This window comes from Oncorhynchus mykiss, chromosome 20, assembly GCF_057628025.1.
Source record: "Oncorhynchus mykiss isolate SJ-2025 chromosome 20, ASM5762802v1, whole genome shotgun sequence".
Lineage (NCBI taxonomy): Eukaryota > Metazoa > Chordata > Actinopteri > Salmoniformes > Salmonidae > Oncorhynchus > Oncorhynchus mykiss.
The window spans coordinates 42,915,386-42,937,446 of NC_143041.1; the positions used below are offsets into that span (position 1 = coordinate 42,915,386).

Consider the following 22,061-nt stretch of genomic DNA (forward strand, 5'->3'; position numbering starts at 1 on the left):
CAGGTCAGCACCTCAGGAGTAAATGTTAGTTGGCTTTTCATAGCCGATCATTAAGAGTATCTCTACCGCTCCTGCTGTCTCTGGAGAGTTGAAAACAGCAGGTCTGGTACAGGGAGCACGTCCGGTGAACAGGTCAGGGTTCCATAGCCGCAGGCAGAACAGTTGAAACTGGAGCAGCAGCACGACCCGGTGGACTGGGGACAGCAAGGAGACATCAGGCCAGGTAGTCCTGAGGCATGGTCCTAGGGCTCAGGTCCTCCGAGAGAGAGAAAAAGAAAGAAAGAAAGAAAGAAAGAAAAAGAGAGAAAGAATTAGAGAGCATACTTAAATTCACACAGGACACCGGATAAGACAGGAGAAATACTCCAGATATAACAGACTGACCCTAGCCCCCTGACACATAAATTATAGCAGCATAAATATTGGAGGCAGGGGGGTCGGGAGACACATCATCTCCCCATTTAATCATCTCCCCACTTCGTTTAGATTTTTATCCAATCAATGCTATTGATTATATGTCAAACTGTTGTTGAGGATATTATTTTAATGTTATATTTGATTCTGAATAAATCAGTCTTTTCTTTTATTGTGGTTTCTTCTCTCCATCCCAGCAACATCCCTTCTTCATCTCCCATGAATCCTTAGACACCGACGTGGCTAGCTTTGTCAAGGTCATCCTCGGGGACTGACGAGCGCCCTGATCAAACCCAACCCAATGCTCTGACCAATGGCCACGGGGGAGGCGGACCTACAAAAAAAAGCACCAATCACAAACCCTATTACCTGCGGGACTCCACCCCCTCCCTAGTTCCCGACCCCCTCCCTTTGGCACAGTGCAGATGGACATTAGAGGAACTCAGAGGAACTGAGTGAGGAGTTAACCTTAAGGCCTTAAGGCCCTTGCATATTAGATATGGGCAGGGGGCCAAGATGGGGGAAATTACTGGAATTTTCAGTATTGGAGCACCGGTCCATATATAATCTGGATTCATTTAAATGTACAATAATATCTGTCTGAAATGTGATTTCACCCTCTCCTCGACCTCTAAATTTGTCCCACCCTTGTGTCTGTACTAGACCCAGTACTAAAACAGATTTCATTGTTAAATGTTAGTGAATTAAGCAACGTGTGGATTATGCCCTGTCCTATACAGTACCACAGCATGAGTCATAATACCCATAAAACCTAGCGGTCAAACAGGGAAATATTTCCAATAGTTTTTTTCTACCATTCATTTTTCCCCATTGGGGATTTTAGAAACACTTAAAATAAGGGCTGTGTTTGGTGTATCTAATCACTTACGTGACGTTTTGATTACCATGTAAATCTCTCTTCAGTCTTTCATCAATATATTCGCCTGTATTTACCCCCCCCCCAAAAAATTAAATGCTAATTAGCTGCTAATGTTGCTATCATAAAGATCTACTTGTCGATCTAAATGTCGTGATGATCTGGACTGCCGAATCGAGGCAAAGGTAAGAATCTTTGGATCACAGGAGGCTGCTGAGGGGAGGCTCATAATAACGTCTGGAATGGCATCAAACACAAGGAAAGCATGTGTTGGGGCCTCCTGGGTGGCGCAGTGGTTAAGGGCGCTGTCCTGCAGCGCCAGCTGTGCCATCAGGCTCTGTCGTAACCGGCCGCGACCGGGAGGTCCGTGGGGCGACGCACAATTGGGCTAGCGTCGTCCGGGTTAGGGAGGGTTTGGCCGGTAAGGGATGTCCTTGACACATCGCGCACCAGCGACTCCTGTGGCAGGCCGGGGTGCAGTGCACGCTAACGAAGGTTGCCAGGTGCACGGTGTTTCCTCCGACACATTGGTGCGGCTGGCTTCCGGGTTGGATGCGCGCTGTGTTTTAAGAAGCAGTGCGGCTTGGTTGGGTTGTGTATCGGAGGACGCATGACTTTTGACCTTCGTCTCTCCCGAGCCCGTACGGGAGTTGTAGCGATGAGACAAGATAGTAACTACTAAAACAATTGGTTACCACGAAATTGGGGAGAAACATAAAAAGAAAAAAAAAGAAAACCATGTGTTGGACACCATTTCATTAACTGTGTTTCAGCCATTACTATAAACCCATCCTCCCCAATTAAGGGGACACCAGCCACCTGTGCTCTGGATTAATTATCTGATATTAGTAATTAATAAATTGGCTACATTTCTTTAAATGGGCAATTCTGTGTAGTGTCTTGTGCAAGTTTTAAAATGACACAATACCTGTTAGCAAAGGTGTATTCTTATTGATTTATTTTTACGTTTAATTTGATTTGATGTGCAGGAGCTTGCAGGGATTTGTAATGTGCGTGTTGTCTGCTTTGTGCAGGAGCTTGCAGGGATTTGTAATGTGCGTGTTGTCTGCTTTGTGCAGGAGCTTGCAGGGATTTGTAATGTGCGTGTTGTCTGCTTTGTGCAGGAGCTTGCAGGGATTTGTAATGTGCGTGTTGTCTGCTGTGATGCTAATAAGCATTTGTTTAAATCTGAAAGTCACCTTGTCCTAGAGAGATTTACATGGTTACCATGACGTCACGTCGGGCTGAACAGCCCATATTTTAAGTGTTTCTAAACTCCCCAACGGGGATAAATGAATGGTAGAAAAAAACGATTGGAACCATTTCCCTGTTTGACCGCTAGGTTTCATGGGTATTAGGACACCTCCACTGTGGGTCTCTATTGGTCAACCCCTGAAATATTTTCAAACCCAATGTAAGAAAAGAGAAAACAGTTTTTAAAAAACAAAACAAAAACAACTGAAAGTGATATGAATACATCTATGTATTATTACTCAAGCTCAAGTGTTGTATTGGTTTACTAATTCACTGCATGTACAGAAAAGATATAATCTAGAATGGGACTGGTATCAGTCGCCTGTGAAAGGACCGAGAGATTCAGATTCTCAACTGTCCGGTGGTTGAGCAGTACACAAGTCTGTAATGGTTGGAGGTCTCATTCAGAAGTGCAGTGGGTTTGTCAATGGAAGTTACTGCTCTTTGCTCTCAACTGCTCTCTCGTGTATAGGTCTACTACACATTGTGGGCTTTGTGTGTGTGTGTTCGGTGTCTCTGTGTGTGTGTGTGTTCGTTGTCTCTGTGTGTGTGTGTGTGTGTGTGTGTGTGTGAGGAGTGTGCGTCTGTGTTTATGTGGGCTCCTTCTATGTGTGTTACATGGGTTTAAAGTGAAGTATATGTGGTCGCTGTGGTCCTAGTCACTTCCTGAATATTCTTCGCTTCTGAGCCAGTCACAATACTTTCCCCACTGTATGTTGAACTGGAATAGACTAATAGTTATACTGCTATTATTTTTATTATTATTATTATTATTATATAGCTTATATTTATGTATACTGATGAGATACAGGATACTGATATATATTAACTGCTGTTTTCCCTTTGAAAACTTAGTATTAACAATATACCGTCTTATTTTACTGCGTGTGCGTGTGTGTGTGTGTGTGTGTGTGGTGTCGTTCTTGACAGATTGCTTTAATGAATCAGTTACTTATAACACAAGCCTTATCTGTGCCTCTAAAAATACAGAAAACAAAATAACTGTTGGCAGGGAAACGAGATGTGCTGTATTCAACAAGGCAAGTCCCCCCCCCCCCACACACACTTTATTCACTCGGGCATGTGCCCCTTTCTGTCCAATGGGGTAATTTATGGACAATATTTAGGGTGTGCCCCTTTTGGCTCAATAACACCCCCAGAGGCAAACATCATGTACAGTCCTTTAGTTCACTGTTAACTCCTCCACATTACTCGATATAATCATCAAATCTACTCTACCTGTTGAACACTGCAGGAGCATATCGACTCACAATTAGCTTGCACAGGTTCTATAATGGAGCTGTTTTTGCACTTACCCCCCCTCCCTCCTCCCCATTTTGTTTTATCATTAAGTTGACCTATTTGGACGACAGTATCATATTAACTCACCACTTGCTTGCATAGGCTTCAAAATGTATTTGTTAGCATACTCTCTCACCCCTCTCCACCCCGACCGAACCCAGTCTACTAGATTGTGACAGTCGTGTCAGTCTTTGGTTTCACAACTGTGGGATGAATAGAGTCTGACGTATGCAGTGGTAGTTCGATGTCGTGTCAAAACACATACAACTCATTTACATGAGATTCAAAATACATTAAAAAAATTAATAATAATTAAACACTTCTGAAACTGTAGTCTAGTTTTCCGGAAGTTGCTTGTTATTCGTGTGTTGGCTGATACTGTATAGAGGACGACGTCCGTTACTCTACTGCTGCTTTCTGAGAGTGACTGGCAAGATGGCTGATGCTCCTGAGCCTCTGCTATGATGGAAGTACTACTGTAAACGTTACGATGCTTTCTGAGAGTGACTGGCCAGATGGCTGATGCTCCTGAGACTCTGCTATGATGAAAGTACTACTGTAAACGTTACGATGCTTTCTGAGAGTGACTGGCAAGATGGCTGATGCTCCTGAGCCTCTGCTATGATGGAAGTACTACTGTAAACGTTACGATGCTTTCTGAGAGTGACTGGCAAGATGGCTGATGCTCCTGAGCCTCTGCTATGATGGAAGTACTACTGTAAACGTTACGATGCTTTCTGAGAGTGACTGGCAAGATGGCTGATGCTCCTGAGCCTCTGCTATGATGGAAGTACTACTGTAAACGTTACGATGCTTTCTGAGAGTGACTGGCAAGATGGCTGATGCTCCTGAGCCTCTGCTGTTATGGAAGTACTACTGTAAACGTTACGATGTGGGAAAATGGCAAGGCAGAATATAATCTCATTTCAATAATGAAATGCACAGTTCTCTGTTTGTGTGCGTCTGTGTCCTGCTTTTGAAACTTTCAACGGTTCTTTTAGCAAATTAATTTCTATCTTATTTCAATGTTGCTTAACGAGAAAACAAATATATTACGAACTCCAGACATTCATACCTGTATTCCTGTCTTGTACTCATTTTGCAAAGTAGAGCCATATTTGAGTATGTTGTAGAGCCCAGACCATCACCAGACCCCCTGCGTTCAACCACCATCCGAGAGCCCAGACCATCACCGGACCCCCTGCGTTCAACCACCATCCGAGAGCCCAGACCATTACCAGACCCCCTGCGTTCAACCACCATCCGAGAGCCCAGACCATTACCAGATCTACTGCATTCAACCACCATCCGAGAGCCCAGACCATCACCAGACCTACTGCGTTCAACCACCATCCGAGAGCCCGGACCATCACCAGACCCCCTGCGTTCAACCACCATCCGAGAGCCCAGACCATTACCAGACCTACTGCGTTCAACCACCATCCAAGAGCCCAGACCATCACCAGACCCCTGCGTTCAACCACCATCCGAGAGCCCAGACCATTACCAGACATACTGCGTTCAACCACCATCCAAGAGCCCAGACCATTACCAGATATACTGCATTCAACCACCATCCGAGAGCCCAGACCATCACCAGACCTACTGCGTTCCACCACCATCCGAGAGCCCAGACCATCACCAGACCTACTGCGTTCAACCACCATCCGAGAGCCCAGACCATTACCAGACCTACTGCGTTCGACCACTATCCGAGAGCCCAGACCATTACCAGACCTACTGCGTTCCACGGTAGTGGATCTATTGTGCTTTGCCCCTTGGCATGACAGGTACCGTGGTACAGTACATGCTGTGCCATCAACACACATGATTGCTAAGGTCTGGTCACCCACAATGTGACGCTGTTTTCCCCCTGCAGCTTCTGAAAGCCACTGAGGTCTTAAAGACCAGCGTCTCTTTTGAACAGTGTTCCACTGTTTGCTTTTCTAATGTTGCATGACTGTTACTGTCTTCTGCTGGTCCAATGTTTTATAATATTAGATAGATTATATGCTCATAAGATTCAAGTCATGAAACCAAAATATAGTGCTTTAGTATTAGAACTAATGGTCTGTCCAGAAGCCATCTCCCACAATTTTGAATTGGTCACATCATCCCTGCTTTCTTTTGTCATTTTTCAAAAATGTTTTAACTCTTTCTCTCAGACTGTTCCTGTCCTGTCTCTTCCTAGAAAGAGCTCTGAGTCTTAGTGTGGCCACCCACGGATGTCCTTGCCAGGTCCCTAATGGGCCCAGTCTCCTCTCTATTCTTCACACATACCCTCATCATCACTCTGATTTATTCATTGGGTGGGCCAAGGAGCTGGAACACATGAGTTCAGGCTGAGGAGAGAGAGACTAATTCTGGGACATGGTGTCCGTTACCCACCTATCCCTTTGTGACCGACTCTTACTATCAAACAGCTTGCCAGAGCCCACGCAAGATGTGCAATATTTGGTTCTGTGTGTCAAGATTTGTGCCCTGATTGGAGAGATGATGGGGCTGGTAGTAGAATTCAGGTTGTTAGTGATGCTGTTCCCATCTGCTAGTTATCATATCAGTCATTTTTTAGCCTTTTTATTTGAACTTTGCTTGATGCTGTTTAGGCCTATCTATCGTTAGCATCATATGACGTTTCCTACAGCTTGCATTTGGTGAAAGGAAGTTTTAGCTCAGCCAATGTTAGGGGCAGTTAAGAACAAATTCTTATTTTACAATGACGGCCTACTCCGGCCAAACCTGGACAACACTGGGCCAATTGTGCGCCGCCCGATGAGACTCCCAATCACGGCCGGTTGTGATAAAGCTTGAAATCGAACCAGGGTCTGTAGGGACGCCTCTAGCACTGAGATGCAGTGCCTTAGACCTCTGAACCACTCGCAAGTTTGGGGGGGGGGTTCTTCGATTCCTGTAAATATCTAAACTACACAGTTATTCCAACAAGGATAATTCTCCCTCGTGGGGACATTTTCCAACGTCCCCATGAGGACAAAAAAATATTTTAGGTTTAGTGGTTAGGGTTAGTATGAGGGGTTTGGGTTATGGTTACGTGTTAAGGTTAGGGTTAGTATGAGAGGTTTGGGTTATGGTTACGTGTTAAGGTTAGGGTTAGTATGAGAGGTTTGGGTTATGGTTACGTGTTAAGGTTAGGGTTAGTATGAGAGGTTTGGGTTATGGTTACGTGTTAGGGTTAGTATGAGAGGTTTGGGTTATGGTTACGTGTTAAGGTTAGGGTTAGTATGAGAGGTTTGGGTTATGGTTACGTGTTAAGGTTAGGGTTAGTATGAGAGGTTAGGGTTATGGTTACGTGTTAAGGTTAGGGTTAGTATGAGAGGTTTGGGTTATGGTTACGTGTTAAGGTTAGGGTTAGTATGAGAGGTTTGGGTTATGGTTACGTGTTAAGGTTAGGGTTAGTATGAGAGGTTTGGGTTATGGTTACGTGTTAAGGTTAGGGTTAGTATGAGAGGTTTGGGTTATGGTTACGTGTTAAGGTTAGGGTTAGTATGAGAGGTTTGGGTTATGGTTATGTGTTAAGGTTAGGGTTAGCTCTTAGGGAAAATAGGATTTTGAATGGAAATACATTTTAGGTCCCCATGAGGATTGAAGAACATAAGATGTGTGTGTGTTATGGAGCATGTCTAAGTCAGTGGACAGGCTGGAGGGCAGTGCTATATTTATCCTCTCTGTTCCTGAACTGAGCTGGAGGGCAGTGCTATATTTATCCTCTCTGTTCCTGAACTGAGCTGGAGGGCAGTGCTATATTTATCCTCTCTGTTCCTGAACTGAGCTGGAGGGCAGTGCTATATTTATCCTCTCTGTTCCTGAACTGAGCTGGAGGGCAGTGCTATATTTATCCTCTCTGTTCCTGAACTGAGCTGGAGGGCAGTGCTATATTTATCCTCTCTGTTCCTGAACTGAGCTGGAGGGCAGGGCTATATTTATCCTCTCTGTTCCTGAACTGAGCTGGAGGGCAGTGCTATATTTATCCTCTCTGTTCCTGAACTGAGCTGGAGGGCAGTGCTATATTTATCCTCTCTGTTCCTGAACTGAGCTGGAGGGCAGTGCTATATTTATCCTCTCTGTTCCTGAACTGAGCTGGAGGGCAGTGCTATATTTATCCTCTCTGTTCCTGAACTGAGCTGGAGGGCAGTGCTATATTTATCCTCTCTGTTCCTGAACTGAGCTGGAGGGCAGTGCTATATTTATCCTCTCTGTTCCTGAACTGAGCTGGAGGGCAGTGCTATATTTATCCTCTCTGTTCCTGAACTGAGCTGGAGGGCAGGGCTATATTTATCCTCTCTGTTCCTGAACTGAGCTGGAGGGCAGTGCTATATTTATCCTCTCTGTTCCTGAACTGAGCTGGAGGGCAGTGCTATATTTATCCTCTCTGTTCCTGAACTGAGCTGGAGGGCAGTGCTATATTTATCCTCTCTGTTCCTGAACTGAGCTGGAGGGCAGTGCTATATTTATCCTCTCTGTTCCTGAACTGAGCTGGAGGGCAGTGCTATATTTATCCTCTCTGTTCCTGAACTGAGCTGAACCCTCCTGGAAGATACTAAGACCAGTCATGTCTGCCACACACACACACACACACACACACACAGGCTCTCCCAGGGAGCCAGACGTGCATGATGGAAGGATGATTTCCTGCCTCTCTCTCGTGTGTGGGTTGGTCGGTCTGTGTGGGTTGGTCGGTGTGTGTTCAAGTCGGTGGTTCTATTTGCGTGCTCATTAGTAGTACCCACCTGCTGTTGAAATCGTCACCCAGGGTTTGTCATCGTGGCAGGACGTCACAGTGGAAAATATGTCCAGTCAACTATCCATCCTCACGTGTGTTGTCATATCCCACTGTCTGATTCTTCCAGGTTTCTGACTTATCGCATTTAGTTTTTCCCAGCTGTGTATTTTGGGACTTTGTATTGGTAAAACGGGAATTCTTCTTTCGGGAATTGGAGAGTCGGTTATTAATTTTAAAAAGTCACAGGTCACAGGTCACAGGTAGGGATGAGTCATTGTCTGAAAAGTGGAAAGCTAAGAATCATAGGATGCTGTTTTTGTCGCCATCGTCCTCATCCTCTTCCTTCTCATGGCTGATAAAACCAGTGACATGATGACTTCCCATCCAAACTGGAAATGAAAACGTCTTTGTCAGTTTGTACTTTCCCCATTGTTAATGTTAGTTTCTGGAATACAGCTGTTGTCTTCGCTACTCTTTTCAGAAGCTGTACGTTTAGTCGAATTGCTGTTCTATTATGCATTTACCAGACTATATCAAGTGTAAATGTGTTGTGTTTGTGAAGTGTGTGAAAACGATGCTTTTGTTTTCACACATTATTGCAAAAATATTTTTGCTTAAATGTTCTTTGTTAAGGTGAGCTGTGTAGCCATCACACTCACTTTGTTAAACTGAGCTGTGTAGCCATCTTTGTTACGGTGAGCTGTGTAGCCCTCACACTCACTTTGTTAAGGTGAGCTGTGTAGCCATCACACTCACTTTGTTAAACTGAGCTGTGTAGCCATCTTTGTTACGGTGAGCTGTGTAGCCCTCACACTCACTTTGTTAAGGTGAGCTGTGTAGCCATCACACTCACTTTGTTAAACTGAGCTGTGTAGCCATCTTTGTTACGGTGAGCTGTGTAGCCCTCACACTCACTTTGTTAAGGTGAGCTGTGTAGCCATCACACTCACTTTGTTAAACTGAGCTGTGTAGCCATCTTTGTTACGGTGAGCTGTGTAGCCCTCACACTCACTTTGTTAAGGTGAGCTGTGTAGCCATCACACTCACTTTGTTAAACTGAGCTGTGTAGCCATCTTTGTTACGGTGAGCTGTGTAGCCCTCACACTCACTTTGTTAAGGTGAGCTGTGTAGCCATCTTTGTTAAGCTGAGCTGTGTAGCCACCAGACTCACTTTGTTAAGCTGAGCTGTGCAGCCATCTTTGTTACGGTGAGCTGTGTAGCCATCACACTCACTTTGTTAAGGTGAACTGTGTAGCCATCTTTGTTAAGCTGAGCTGTGTAGCCATCTTTGTTAAGCTGAGCTGTGTAGCCATCTTTGTTAAGGTGAGCTGTGTAGCCATCTTTGATAAGGTGAGCTGTGTAGCCATCTTTGTTAAGCTGAGCTGTGTAGCCATCTTTGTTAAGCTGAGCTGTGTAGCCCTCACACTCACTTTGTTAAGCTGAGCTGTGTAGCCCTCACACTCACTTTGTTAAGCTGAGCTGTGTAGCCATCTTTGTTAAACTGAGCTGTGTAGCCATCTTTGTTAAGCTGGGCTGTGTAGCCATCTTTGTTAAGCTGAGCTGTGTAGCCATCTTTGATAAGGTGAGCTGTGTAGCCATCTTTGTTAAGCTGAGCTGTGTAGCCATCTTTGTTAAGCTGAGCTGTGTAGCCCTCACACTCACTTTGTTAAGCTGAGCTGTGTAGCCCTCACACTCACTTTGTTAAGCTGAGCTGTGTAGCCATCTTTGTTAAACTGAGCTGTGTAGCCATCTTTGTTAAGCTGGGCTGTGTAGCCATCTTTGTTAAGCTGAGCTGTGTAGCCATCTTTGTTAAGCTGAGCTGTGTAGCCATCTTTGTTAAGCTGAGCTGTGTAGACATCTTTGTTAAGCTGAGCTGTGTAGACATATTTGTTAAGCTGAGCTGTGTAGCCATCACACTCACTTTGTTGGAATATGGAAACCTTCGGAGCTTAGTGTCTCTGTGGTCAATGTTTACCAGGCTGCAGGTACAGAACGTGCAGCTGTGCTTGACTTGTGTTGTGCTCTTTTGTGGGGGATCCGATTTCAAGCCAGGCTTGTGTTTTGGTGGGAGTGGGCTGATGTGAATGCAGTGGGGAGGGAGGGTGGATGAGTCCATATTGTCACTGGCTGACTGGTTTCGGGAAAATACATTGGCAGAGATTGCTTCAAATGCTACCGTAAGTGAAATGGAGAAGAGCGAGGAGGCATATATGCTATTCTATGTTGGGTGGGTGGGCCGGGTTTCCGTGGCAACATATCGTGGTGACCACTGCCTTGGGGGGGAAGTGAAGTTCTCAGTACATTTACACATTGATCTCTTTAAAGCTTCTGATTTAAAAAAATAAAAAAAAGACTGATGACTGTTTGCTTCTTAGAGCTAAATGAATTTCTATTAAATATATATATAAAAAAAAAGATTGCTCAAACTGATTGTGTGCAATTGTAATGATGGAAATTCAATAAAAAAGGTATTTTTACACAATAATTGTGTGTGTGTGTGTCCTCTTTCTTTCTCATTCTTCTTTGTGTCTTTCTGAGAAGGGCCAGCCAGGACCGGGGCAAGGAGGAAAAGGGCATTTTGAGGATGTTTTTCTTTTTTTTTTCTTCTTTATGGCTCTGGCCCGATGTTAAAAGAGCAGACTGACGGACTGAAACCTGTCGACAACAGCGAAGAAGAGTGCGTTATATGGTCTGTTCTACAGAAGTGGTGCAAATTGCTGTCCCCCCCCCCAAAAAAAAGATATATATATATATATGTATATACATATATACAGTTACAGTTGTTCCTCCTTTAAAAGTTGTGAGCTTACACCGCGGGACTTAGAGGTACCCAGCGTCACGGCTTCATTGCTCCAGACCACCACAAGGGGGAGTTAGAGGTACCCAGCGTCACGGCTTCATTGCTCCAGACCACCACAAGGGGAGTTAGAGGTACCCAGTGTCACGGCTCCAGACCACCACCAGGGGGAGTTAGAGTGCTCATTATGCATTTGGGTCCCAAGGTGTTTATATGACCAATCATATCGAGTGTTTCCAATGATGAATTTGACGTGAGACACCCGTCCCTGGTGACTTTCTTCAGCAAAGATGGCATAGGCCAATGTAAGTAGTTATAACATCATAACGAGTCAAGCACAACATGTACAATTGAGAGAATTATGTTAGTTAGTTAGACGAATGATTCTGCTTATTTTTTTGTCATAAAGTTAATTTACAAAAATCGCTATTAGGAAGTTATTTGTTTTTTTTTCAGTCATATCCAATACCAGGTTTACTTCATTATTTGAAGGATGCTGTGTCTGCATGTATGTATTACAGATATACACTTCAACAGTGTTTACCACTCCTGCTCCTGGGACATCAATGATTACACATTGTAACTATGCAATAGACTAGAAACATGATTTTAGTCAAGGCTGATTTGTAATTCATATATACAGAGAAAAAAAAACAGTATGTCCTGCCAGCACGCCCACAAGCGTGCTGAATGACGTGTGGAAGAGGGCGAGGAATGAGATTGGAGTAACAATCCAGGCTATTTGCTCTGAGACCAGCATAATAATGGAATGAAACATGCAGGGAGCATTTTTTGAACCCTCAACATTCTATCCTGAAGTCCAGCACCCTATCGACTGTGCCCATATGTGTTAATTGGAATCTCTAATGTGGAAAGGGGGAAAAGTATTATTATTAGTTTTAAACAAGCGTAGCAGGATTGGATATTAGCTGAACAATAGACTATTCAACCTTTACTAAAGAGTTGTCTAATAGCCGAGCTAGGTGTGAACCCCCCAACTTGCAACAAATCATTTTTATCTACCTTTCCACCTCTACTTACACACGGTTAATGCTCTGAAATATATATTGGTCATGGCTTCCGAGTGGCGCAGCGGTCTAAGGCACTGCATCTTGGTGCAAGGGGCTTTACTACAGTCCCTGGTTCGAATTCAGGCTGTATCACATCTGACCATGATTGGGAGTGCCATAGGGCGGCGCACAATTGGCCCAGCGTCATCCGGGTTTGGCCGGGGTAGGCCTTCATTGTAAATATGAATTTTTTCTTACCTGACTTGCCTAGTTAAATAAAGGTTCAATTTGAAAGAAGAATGGGCGGCAACCGCAGCGCAATCAATAGCAGGTGAACAGTGGCTGGTGCTGGAAATATAGCTAACTTGTTATGCAAGTGTTGCACACCAACAGATGGAGAAAACACCAGTTGAACAATTCATTTCAACAAGAATCTTCATTTTAATTTGACTTTACAAACAACAAGAGGGCTTAATTGGATTCTTTCTTCGGAGCCTAGGCCTCGGGTCCAGCATATCTCTTGATGTTTTCTTTCTCAAAGAAATCTTGATACCTGAAAAGGAGGCAAGAGTGAATGATTGTGGAACACATAACAGTCCATTAGGTGTAGGCTACAATATTGTATGTACCTTTTGCTTTGTAAATAGCCAAATTTACCATCAAAAATCCAATATGGGCCTGGTCCCTGGCGAGAAATTGCCCCCCACACATGCAGTTTGAGTGGATGCTGGGGACTTGGCTTGCTTGACCTTCTTCCTTTTTTTCGGTAGCAATTTTGATCAAATTCCTCAAGGGCCACGGTTGATTTGTCTGTGAAGATGCCATTATTGAATGTCTCGCCAGCTTTGATCCATGCCAGGGCCTGCAGGACACAAGTTCTTTGTTTATCAGACAAATCATTGGGCTGAAACTACAGAACAGTACAAGACAAGCGAACACACATGGTTAATGTTCTGATAATTAAAAAATATATATATAGTGAGACTCATTCCGCCTATATATATAATATATAATAATATTCTTACCGATATATATATATATATTCTATATATATTCTTACCGAGCCTTTCCATAAGTCCACATAAGTCAACGCAAGTTTCTTCAACTGTCTTCTGACTGTAATTAGTGCGAAAAGCCTACAACTATTTTAGCACCACTACGTAATGCTCTGAGGCAAGCATGGGGACTGGTCTTGATGAATAAATAAGATTTTTATTTTCACTTAATCTCCGTTTGGGTATTGGTTAGACAAGAATTAGAAATTAGGGTGCAGAAATGTTATGCTCTTAGTGTAACCTTTATGTAACTAGGCAAGTCAGTTAAAACCTCTTTAGGATGCTGCGAATTTTCGCAGCTTTTTGTTAAAAATCGTGCAACATTTCAAAGTCCTGGTACTCATGCCAGGAATATAGTATATGCATATGATAAGTATGTGTGTATAGAAAACACTCTGAAGTCTCTAAAACTGGTTAAATCGAGTCTGTGGCTATAACAGAACGTGTTTAGGAGTAAAAATCCCTGGTAAAACTGTTTACCAAAAACACAAAAATAATATTAATCCGCCATTCAATGAATTGTTTAAGGCGACAGAAAATATATGCCTGTTCCTGTGCAGGGATCACCTCGGTAAGAGGTTAACAACAAATTCTTATTTTCAAGGACAGCCTACTCCTTCCTCGTGCCAGGCGGGGATTCTTCAGCTAAATAGCTAGTACTGTACTGCCGACCTTCACGTTGTACAGCGCCATATTTTCCATTCCATCCTAATGGAAATCCAGAGGGTTTTTGGTTATTCTTGGAATAGAAAAAGCATAATATTAATCAAATTAATTAAGCAAGTACCAGTCAAAGGTTTGGACACACCTTGTCATTCCAAGATTTTTCTTGATTTTTACTATTTTCTACATTGTAGAATAATAGTGAAGACGTCACAACTATGAAATAGCACCAGTCTCCCGCGTGCCCTGCATTCTGTAGTACAGACATGGCCTGCTCTCCCTTATTAAGGAATTAGTCCCTTTCCCATGTTTACTACAGTATGTATTATAGACTGCACAGTAGCCTAATAAACAAATAAACACATTTTGTTAATTAAATAATGATTAAAAAAAATACTCTTTCAAAATGCAGATGTTGATTTAGTTATGGATCCATAACGAATAACTACGGGGAAAAAATATCACTGATTTACAGAAATATTGGAAAAAGTTGTCTAATGAAGGTGAACAATTTAGAATCTTCTAATCCTGTAGCCTACTCCCGACCGTCACGTTGTACAGCGCCATATATATAACGAAACTGAGGAACGAACTTTCGTTTTTCATTTTTCTCTGAATGGAAACACCATGATATTAATCAAATTAATTAAGCCACATTTCTTAACATAGTAGTATGGTATTGATTTTAACACACAAAAAAAGGTTTTAAATTCTCTGGTAATACCAATAAAGAATACTATCAAATAATTCTCAAAGATACCCTCTGGTGGTCAATCTAGCAATAACTTGCAGTAACAGAAAAAATGGCTGACAATTACACGCATGGTGTCCCGCAGTATGACACAACTTTTAAAGGAGGAAGTAAGTCTCCGCACGTAGGACATTTATTTACATCAGGATATGTTCTAATTCTATCCAAGTCCATAACAAACATATTGTTAAATTCATTTAGTACCAAGTCATTATTTATACACCTATTTGTATTGATAGGTGGCTGTCCCAAACCCTGTATCCTAATCTTCATGTTTTAACTCAAATAAATTGATTATATATATATTTTTAAATGTGGCACTTATTCATCTTGAGTTGTTCTATTACAAAATACATATTTCTCTCAATTTAAATGTTTTGAAAATCTGGTTAAAAATCATGTTTTTACTATTTTGTTAATTCGGTATGCAAATAATGGTTAGTCAAAATGATCTCTAATGTGCATGGTTCTTCCTTTATAAATCGTTTTCACTAAGTTTTAGCAGCGACAAAATGTAGTATAATATGCAATACAAACAAAGTGTGTCAGTAGTGTATACCGTATGTCTACCTGACATGTTGGAAGACATGTGTGCTGAAAGTTTGGGAGAAACGGGATACAATTGTAAAAAATTAAATCCGGAATTCACACCACTTCTGTAGAACTACCTATATAGGGAATAGTGGGCCATTTGGGAAGTACACAGAGCTTGTTGGAAGGTTGGGACCCGCAGAACTTTTTCAGTTAAGTACTGTAATTTCCTGCGAGAGTAGGGTGAGAAAAGCAAACAAAGCTAAAAGCAGACCACACCACCCTTCTGAGAGGATCAGACCACACCACCCTGCTGAGAGAGGATCACACCACCCTGCTGAGAGAGGATCAGACCACACCACCCTGCTGAGAGGATCAGACCACACCACCCTGCTGAGAGAGGATCAGACCATACCACCCTGCTGAGAGAGGATCAGACCACGCCAAGACCTCAGAAGTAAATTGTAGACCTCCACAAGTCTGATTCATCCTTGGGAGCAATTTCCAAAAGCCTGAAGGTACCACGTCCATCTGTACAAACAATAGTATGCAAGTATAAACACCATGGGACCACGCAGCCGTCACACCGCTCAGGAAGGAGATGCGTTCTGTCTTCTAGAGATGAACGTACTTTGTTGCAAAAAGTGCAAATCAATCCCAGAACAACAGCAAAGGACCTTGTGAAGATGCTGGAGGAAACGGGTACAAAAGTATCTATATCCACATTTTCTTTACATAGTTGAATGTGCTGACAACAAAATCACACAAAAATTATCAATGGAAATCAAATTTATCAACCCATAGAGGTCTGGATTTGGAGTCACACTCAAAATTAAAGTGGAAAACCACACTACAGGCTGATCCAACTTTGATGGATTTGGAGTGGAGTGCTTTGGAGTGCTTCTACACCTGCATTGCTTGCTGTTTGGGGTTTTAGGCTGGGTTTCTGTACAGCACTTTGAGATATCAGCTGATGTACGAAGGGCTTTATAAATACATTTGATTTGATTTTGATTTGATGTATTGTCCTTAAATAAGTCAAAATGAGGCTCAGTAGTGTGTGTGGCCTCCACGTGCCTGCATGACCTCCCTACAACGCCTGGACATGCTCCTGATGAGGTGTCGGATGGTCTCCTGAGGGATCTCCTCCCAGACCTGGACTAAAGCATCCGCCAACTCCTGGACAGTCTGTGGTGCAACGTGGCGTTGGTGGATGGAGCGAGACATGATGTCCGAGTCCATAGCATCAATGCCTTCCTCTTGCAGGAACTGCTGACACACTCCAGCCACATGAGGTCGAGCATTGTCTTGCATTAGGAAGAACCCAGGGCCAACCGCACCAGCATATGGTCTCACACGGGGTCTGAGGATCTCACCTCGGTACCTAATGGCAGTCAAGCTACCTCTGGCGAGCACATGGAGGGCTGTGCGGCCCCCCAAAGAAATGCCACCCCACACCATGACTGACCCACCGCCAAACCGGTCATGCTGGAGGATGTTGCAGGCAGCAGAAAGTTCTCCACGGCGTCTCCAGACTCTGTCACGTCTGTCACGTGCTCAGTGTGAACCTGCTTTCATCTGTGAAGAGCACAGGGCACCAGTGGCGAATTTGCCAATCTTGGTGTTCTCTGGCAAATGCCAAACGTCCTGCATGGTGTTGGGCTGTGAGCACAACCCCCACCTGTGGACGTCGGACCCTCATACCACCCTCATGGAGTCTGTTTCTGACCATTTGAGCAGACACATGCACATTTGTGGCCTGCTGGAGGTCATTTTGCAGGGCTCTAGCAGTGCTCCTCCTGCTCCTCCTTGCACAAAGGCGGAGGTAGCGGTCCTTCTGCTGAGTTGTTGCCCTCCTACGGCCTCCCACTGCTGAGGAGCATGTCCAGGCGTTGTAGGGAGGTCATACAGGCAGGTGGAGGCCACACACACTACTGAGCCTGATGTACTGGCCTCTCCTGGTAGTGCCTCCATGCTCTGGACACTACGCTGACAGACACAGCAAACCTTCTTGCCACAGCTCGCATTGATGTGCCATCCTGGATGAGCTGCACTACCTGAGCCACTTGTGTGAGTTGTAGACTCCGTCTCATGCTACCACTAGAGTGAAAGCACCGCCAGCATTCAAAAGTGACCAAAACATCAGCCAGGAAGCATAGGAACTGAGAAGTGGTCTGTGGTCACCCCCTGCAGAACCACTCCTTTATTGGGGGTGTCTTGCTAATTGCCTATAATTTCCACCTGTTGTCTATTCCATTTGCACAACAGCATGTGAAATGTATTGTCAATCAGTGTTGCTTCCTAAGTGGACAGTTTGATTTCACAGAAGTGTGATTGACTTGGAGTTACATTGTGTTGTTTAAGTGTTCCCTTTATTTTTTTGAGCAGTGTATATTTTGTTATTCTTTATCTCCACGTTGTCTCCCTTTTTGTTACGGACTTCGAGCCGGTTCGTGGCAAGTGGGGGCTCATCTGGGATCATAAGGTTGGTTCCTAGACATTTTGGCGTACAGTACTTAGTTGCATTATGAAGGACTAATACTAGTGTCATTTGGCTTACTAGTGTGTGTGTAGTGTTTGGGAGAAAACGTGGAGTTAATGTTACATTCTGTAGGTGTTTTGTTTGCATCTTTTGTTAGTTTCAGTTTGGTGCCCAGTATTGGTTGCCTCTGTTTTGTAATCTTGCCACTGTGGTGGATAGTTGTGTGCTGTGTTGGAGAGGTTACATTGGTTAGTTTCCAGGCCCCAGCCTGGAAACTCTTGCTCTACATACATTGCTCTACATGCGGTTGTGACATCGGTCTGAGGTGAGTACAATCAGCTGTGTACCTCAGTGGGAGATTTGGGTAGGGTAGTGAAACTTGCTACCCGGAGCTATATCCTTTTCCCCCTGTTAGGCTTAGCGACGTGTTAATGTTGTGTTTGTGTGGTGTCTGTGGATTGAGCAGTTGTCTCGGGGGCACATCCGGTGGCTTGGGGGAATCTGCCAGCGCGCTGGGTGGTTTATTTCCTTGCCAGCGGGCTACAGTGAATAATTACCCACTTCGAATCTGCACGAAGACTAGGGTTGAGTTATTGTAGGTTTTGGGGACGCTCCATATCTCAACTCTTCTGTGGTGCCCAGTGTGACTGTCATTTCTCTGGTTGTGGTCTGGTGTGCTCAGCAGAGGGGTTGAGCCATATTTTTTTTAGTATTGACTTATGACTATGGCGTCTAATGTAGATGAGTTAATTCGCTTTCCATCAGAGGAACTGTTAGAATGATGTACTGAAGAACAGCTGTTGAACATTATGATTGAAATTCTGTTACGTTTATATGAAAATGTAATGAGTAGGAAGGACCCTGAGATGTTCTTTTCGTTGGAGCTTGTAGCTGACGCGGTCTCTTGTGTGCCCTGTTCCTGAATGTTTACGTGACTGACCATTGTTTTGTATTGTCAAGTTCTATCTCTCCTGTCTGTTCCCTCCTGGTCTCGTTTTCTTCTTTCCTCTTAAGTGTTGCTTCCTGAGCGCAAAGGTTGCAGTCTGAGGTTGGCTGGGGCAAGTGGAAGTGTGAACTCTCATCAATTTGGGCCGCAGAGGCTGGTACGTTCTTCCGGGGTCCTTGTTGGTCCCCAGTTTTATGGGCGGGGTGACAACCCTCCTACTCTCTCCATGCAGACACACTATTGTTTATTTGTATATAGGGTACTTAATAAATATTTTTTTGTTATCTCCACGTTGTCTCCATTTTTGTTAAGGGCTTCGAGCCGGTTCGTGACAAGAGAAAAAAGGGAGGCTTGCAAGCTGAAGAACACCATCCCAACTGTGAAACACGGGGTGGCAGGATCATGTTGGTGAGGTGCTTTGCTGTAGGAGGGACTGGTGCACTTCACAAAATAGGCATCATGAGGGAGGAAAATTGTGGCTATATTGAAACAACATCTCAAGACATCAGGAAGTTAAAGCTTGCTCTCAAACGGGTCTTCCAAATGGACAATGACCTCAAGCATACTTCCAAAGTTGTGGCAAAATTGCTAAAGGACAACAAAGTCAAGGTATTAGTGGCCATCACAAAGCCCTGACTTCAATCCCATAGAATATTTCTGGGCAGAACTGAAAAAGCATGTGCGAGCAAGGAGGCCTACAAACCTGACTCAGTTACATCAGCTCAGGAGGAATGGGCCACAATTCACCCAACTTATTGTGGAAGGATACCCAAAACGTTTGACACAAGTTAAACAATTTAAAGGCAATCCTACCAAATACTAATTGAGTGTATGTAAACTTCTGACCCACTGGGAATGTGATGCAAGAAATAAAGGCTGGAATAAATCATTCTCTCTACTATTATTCTGACATTTCACATTCTTAAAATAAAGTGATGATCCTAACTGACCTCAGACAGGGATTTTATTTTTAAATGTCTGGACTGGTGAAACTGAGTTTAAATGTATTTGACTAAGGTATATGTAAACTTCTGACTACCATGGATAAACTCTTTTGAAGATGTAATCCTGAGACAGGTGTTTTATGTAACAGCCTTCTGTGTATTTCTCTTTTTGACTCCCTCCACATTTTGTAATCAAATGCCAGAATTTTCTCCATCTCCTTAGCTATTATACTCGGCTTCCACCGGGTGTTCCACTGGTTTCAAAATCTCGGTCCTCCAGAAAAGGCATTAGCATCACTTATGCAGTTCTTTATGATGGCCTGTATTGCCTAGCTACACATACTGAGCAGCTCAGAGAAGCGTGGTACATGGCGGACAGGATGCTGATAATGAGGTCAGCTATTATTACGATCTCGGTCTGTGTGTCCTCTGACCTGACCCAGCTAGTCTGTCTGTCTGACCACCTTGGAAGGCTGAGGTCAGGGGTCAGGAGCTTCTTCGTGATGTCCAGCTCCGGCTGTTTAGAATTCCCATCTCACTAGAATGTTGGATATGGTTCAACCACATTTCGTTTTAACAACCTTTAACTTTTCTGTGTGCCGTTCTCCCTGGGCTCTTCAGATGTCATATTGCGTCCTCTCTCACCATGGCGTTTGGTCTTGGCCTGACAATGTACTCATAGACATTCTAGGAAGGGCACCTTTCACTCATCTTTGGGAGTGAGGGGTTGGTTTGACACAGTTATTGTCTCACATAATACTTGTTGCCCAACAGTTGAACACTAACTTCTGGCCTTAGTACACACCTGTTGATGATAATCAGATGTGGTTGAACGATAACTCTTAATGATCTGTGTCAACCAGCCCTCATGTATGCCAAAACAGGAAAATTAGATGACTCATTTTATTGACTTTCTAAAAATGTCAATGTGCCCCAGTTAACCTCTCACAAAATGTTGTACCATGTTGGCATGTGTATATTGTATGTCCACGCTGCACTCTAGCTCTAGGTAATGTTCCTGTATGGCCTAGCGGGGTCCTGGGTTATGTGAGTACTATGTTGCCTTGTCTATGCCCTGGTTTGAATTTCACTATATAAGCCACCGGCTTCCCATACTGACAGTTGATGATGTCATGGAAACTACTCTTTGAGTGCACTTAAACATTTGAGAATGATTTTGTAATGAAACGCAGCCTGTCTCTCTTTTTGGTAAGGGGGGGGGGGGGGAATGGAGGGATGTGGTTGAGGTGGAGAATGAGGGGTTCTGTTAGGTTCACGTTCATTAAACAGGATCTACCTGTGTTGAACTTGTACTTTTTCAACATTTAGACTTTTATGTAACCAAAAGCCCTTCACATCCTCCCCTGGTCGAAGGCAAGAATTCCTTCTGCTCCACCTCTGATATTTGAAAAAGAGAAAATGTCTGTAGGGAAAAGAGAAGACCATTAATGCACGTTTTTACGTCCCAGACAAACACAGCTTTTTAAAAATCCTCTCGCTGTACATATATCACAGAACAAAGACCTACGTGACCCTTTCGTTCTGCAACCCCACGCCCTGCACTCTCTTCCTGCAGCACCACTAATGCATAGACCAGCTTAACATAACGGTGGAGCCACTTAGGCCTGCGGGGTTAGTAGCCTTGTGATGTGACGACTGACGTAGCCGGGAACAGTGGATATTTTGTATTCCAGTTGGGGGGAGAAAGAAAAGGCCCCAGCTAAAAGTATGAGGTCTTTAACACAAAGATAAAAGTGCTTCTGAATCAAAGTCAGGAACTCTTTGCCTAACCCTCTTTCACCCATGTCTTACATGTCAGAGAGATTTGCAAAAGTAACTCTTCTGAATAACAATGGAGGTTGTGTATAGGGGACAATGTGTGTTTGTGTGTTTGTGTGTCCATAGTAGCGAGAGTAAAGCCAGTGGGAGTTGGAGTACATCTTCTCGAATGGTAACTGAGCAAAGTTGAACTTTTTCGGGGGGGGGGGGGGGGCTTGTGCACCTGCGTTTAGAGTAACTTCTTGGGAAAGGGAAGGATACAGGACATGAAATTCAAACAACATCCTGTTGCTTCCCCCCCCCCCGCCACCCCAACCACCATCCTTGGGCTGTTTGTTCTGCTGTTATTCCTGCCTCCTGTGTAGAAAATGGGAAAGAGATGAATCAGGGTGGAGAAGGGGGTGATGGATGGGGGTGGGGGTCTCTTCCTGCTTTCTGTTATATGCTCATCTCCACTATATCCATTGGCCTGACTGACCTGACAGACTGACGCACTCACTGACTCTTGACCATTCATC

The 22,061-nt window shown here is 43.8% G+C and overlaps 1 protein-coding gene across 3 annotated transcripts in view; it reads left to right on the forward strand.

Moving 5' to 3' along the window:
• Nucleotides 1-2,788, forward strand: part of LOC110499544 (dual specificity mitogen-activated protein kinase kinase 6) — a 43,057-nt gene extending 40,269 nt beyond the window's left edge. For 2 of the 3 annotated variants that reach the window (XM_036956317.2, XM_036956318.2), the window contains exon 12: nt 612-2,788. In XM_036956317.2, the coding sequence (XP_036812212.1) occupies nt 612-689 (78 nt within the window). In that variant the 3' untranslated portion in view covers nt 690-2,788. The remainder of the gene's footprint in view (nt 1-611) is intronic. The other variant, XR_016489519.1, reaches the window with a different exon arrangement.
• The last annotated feature ends 19,273 nt before the right edge of the window (nt 2,789-22,061 follow it).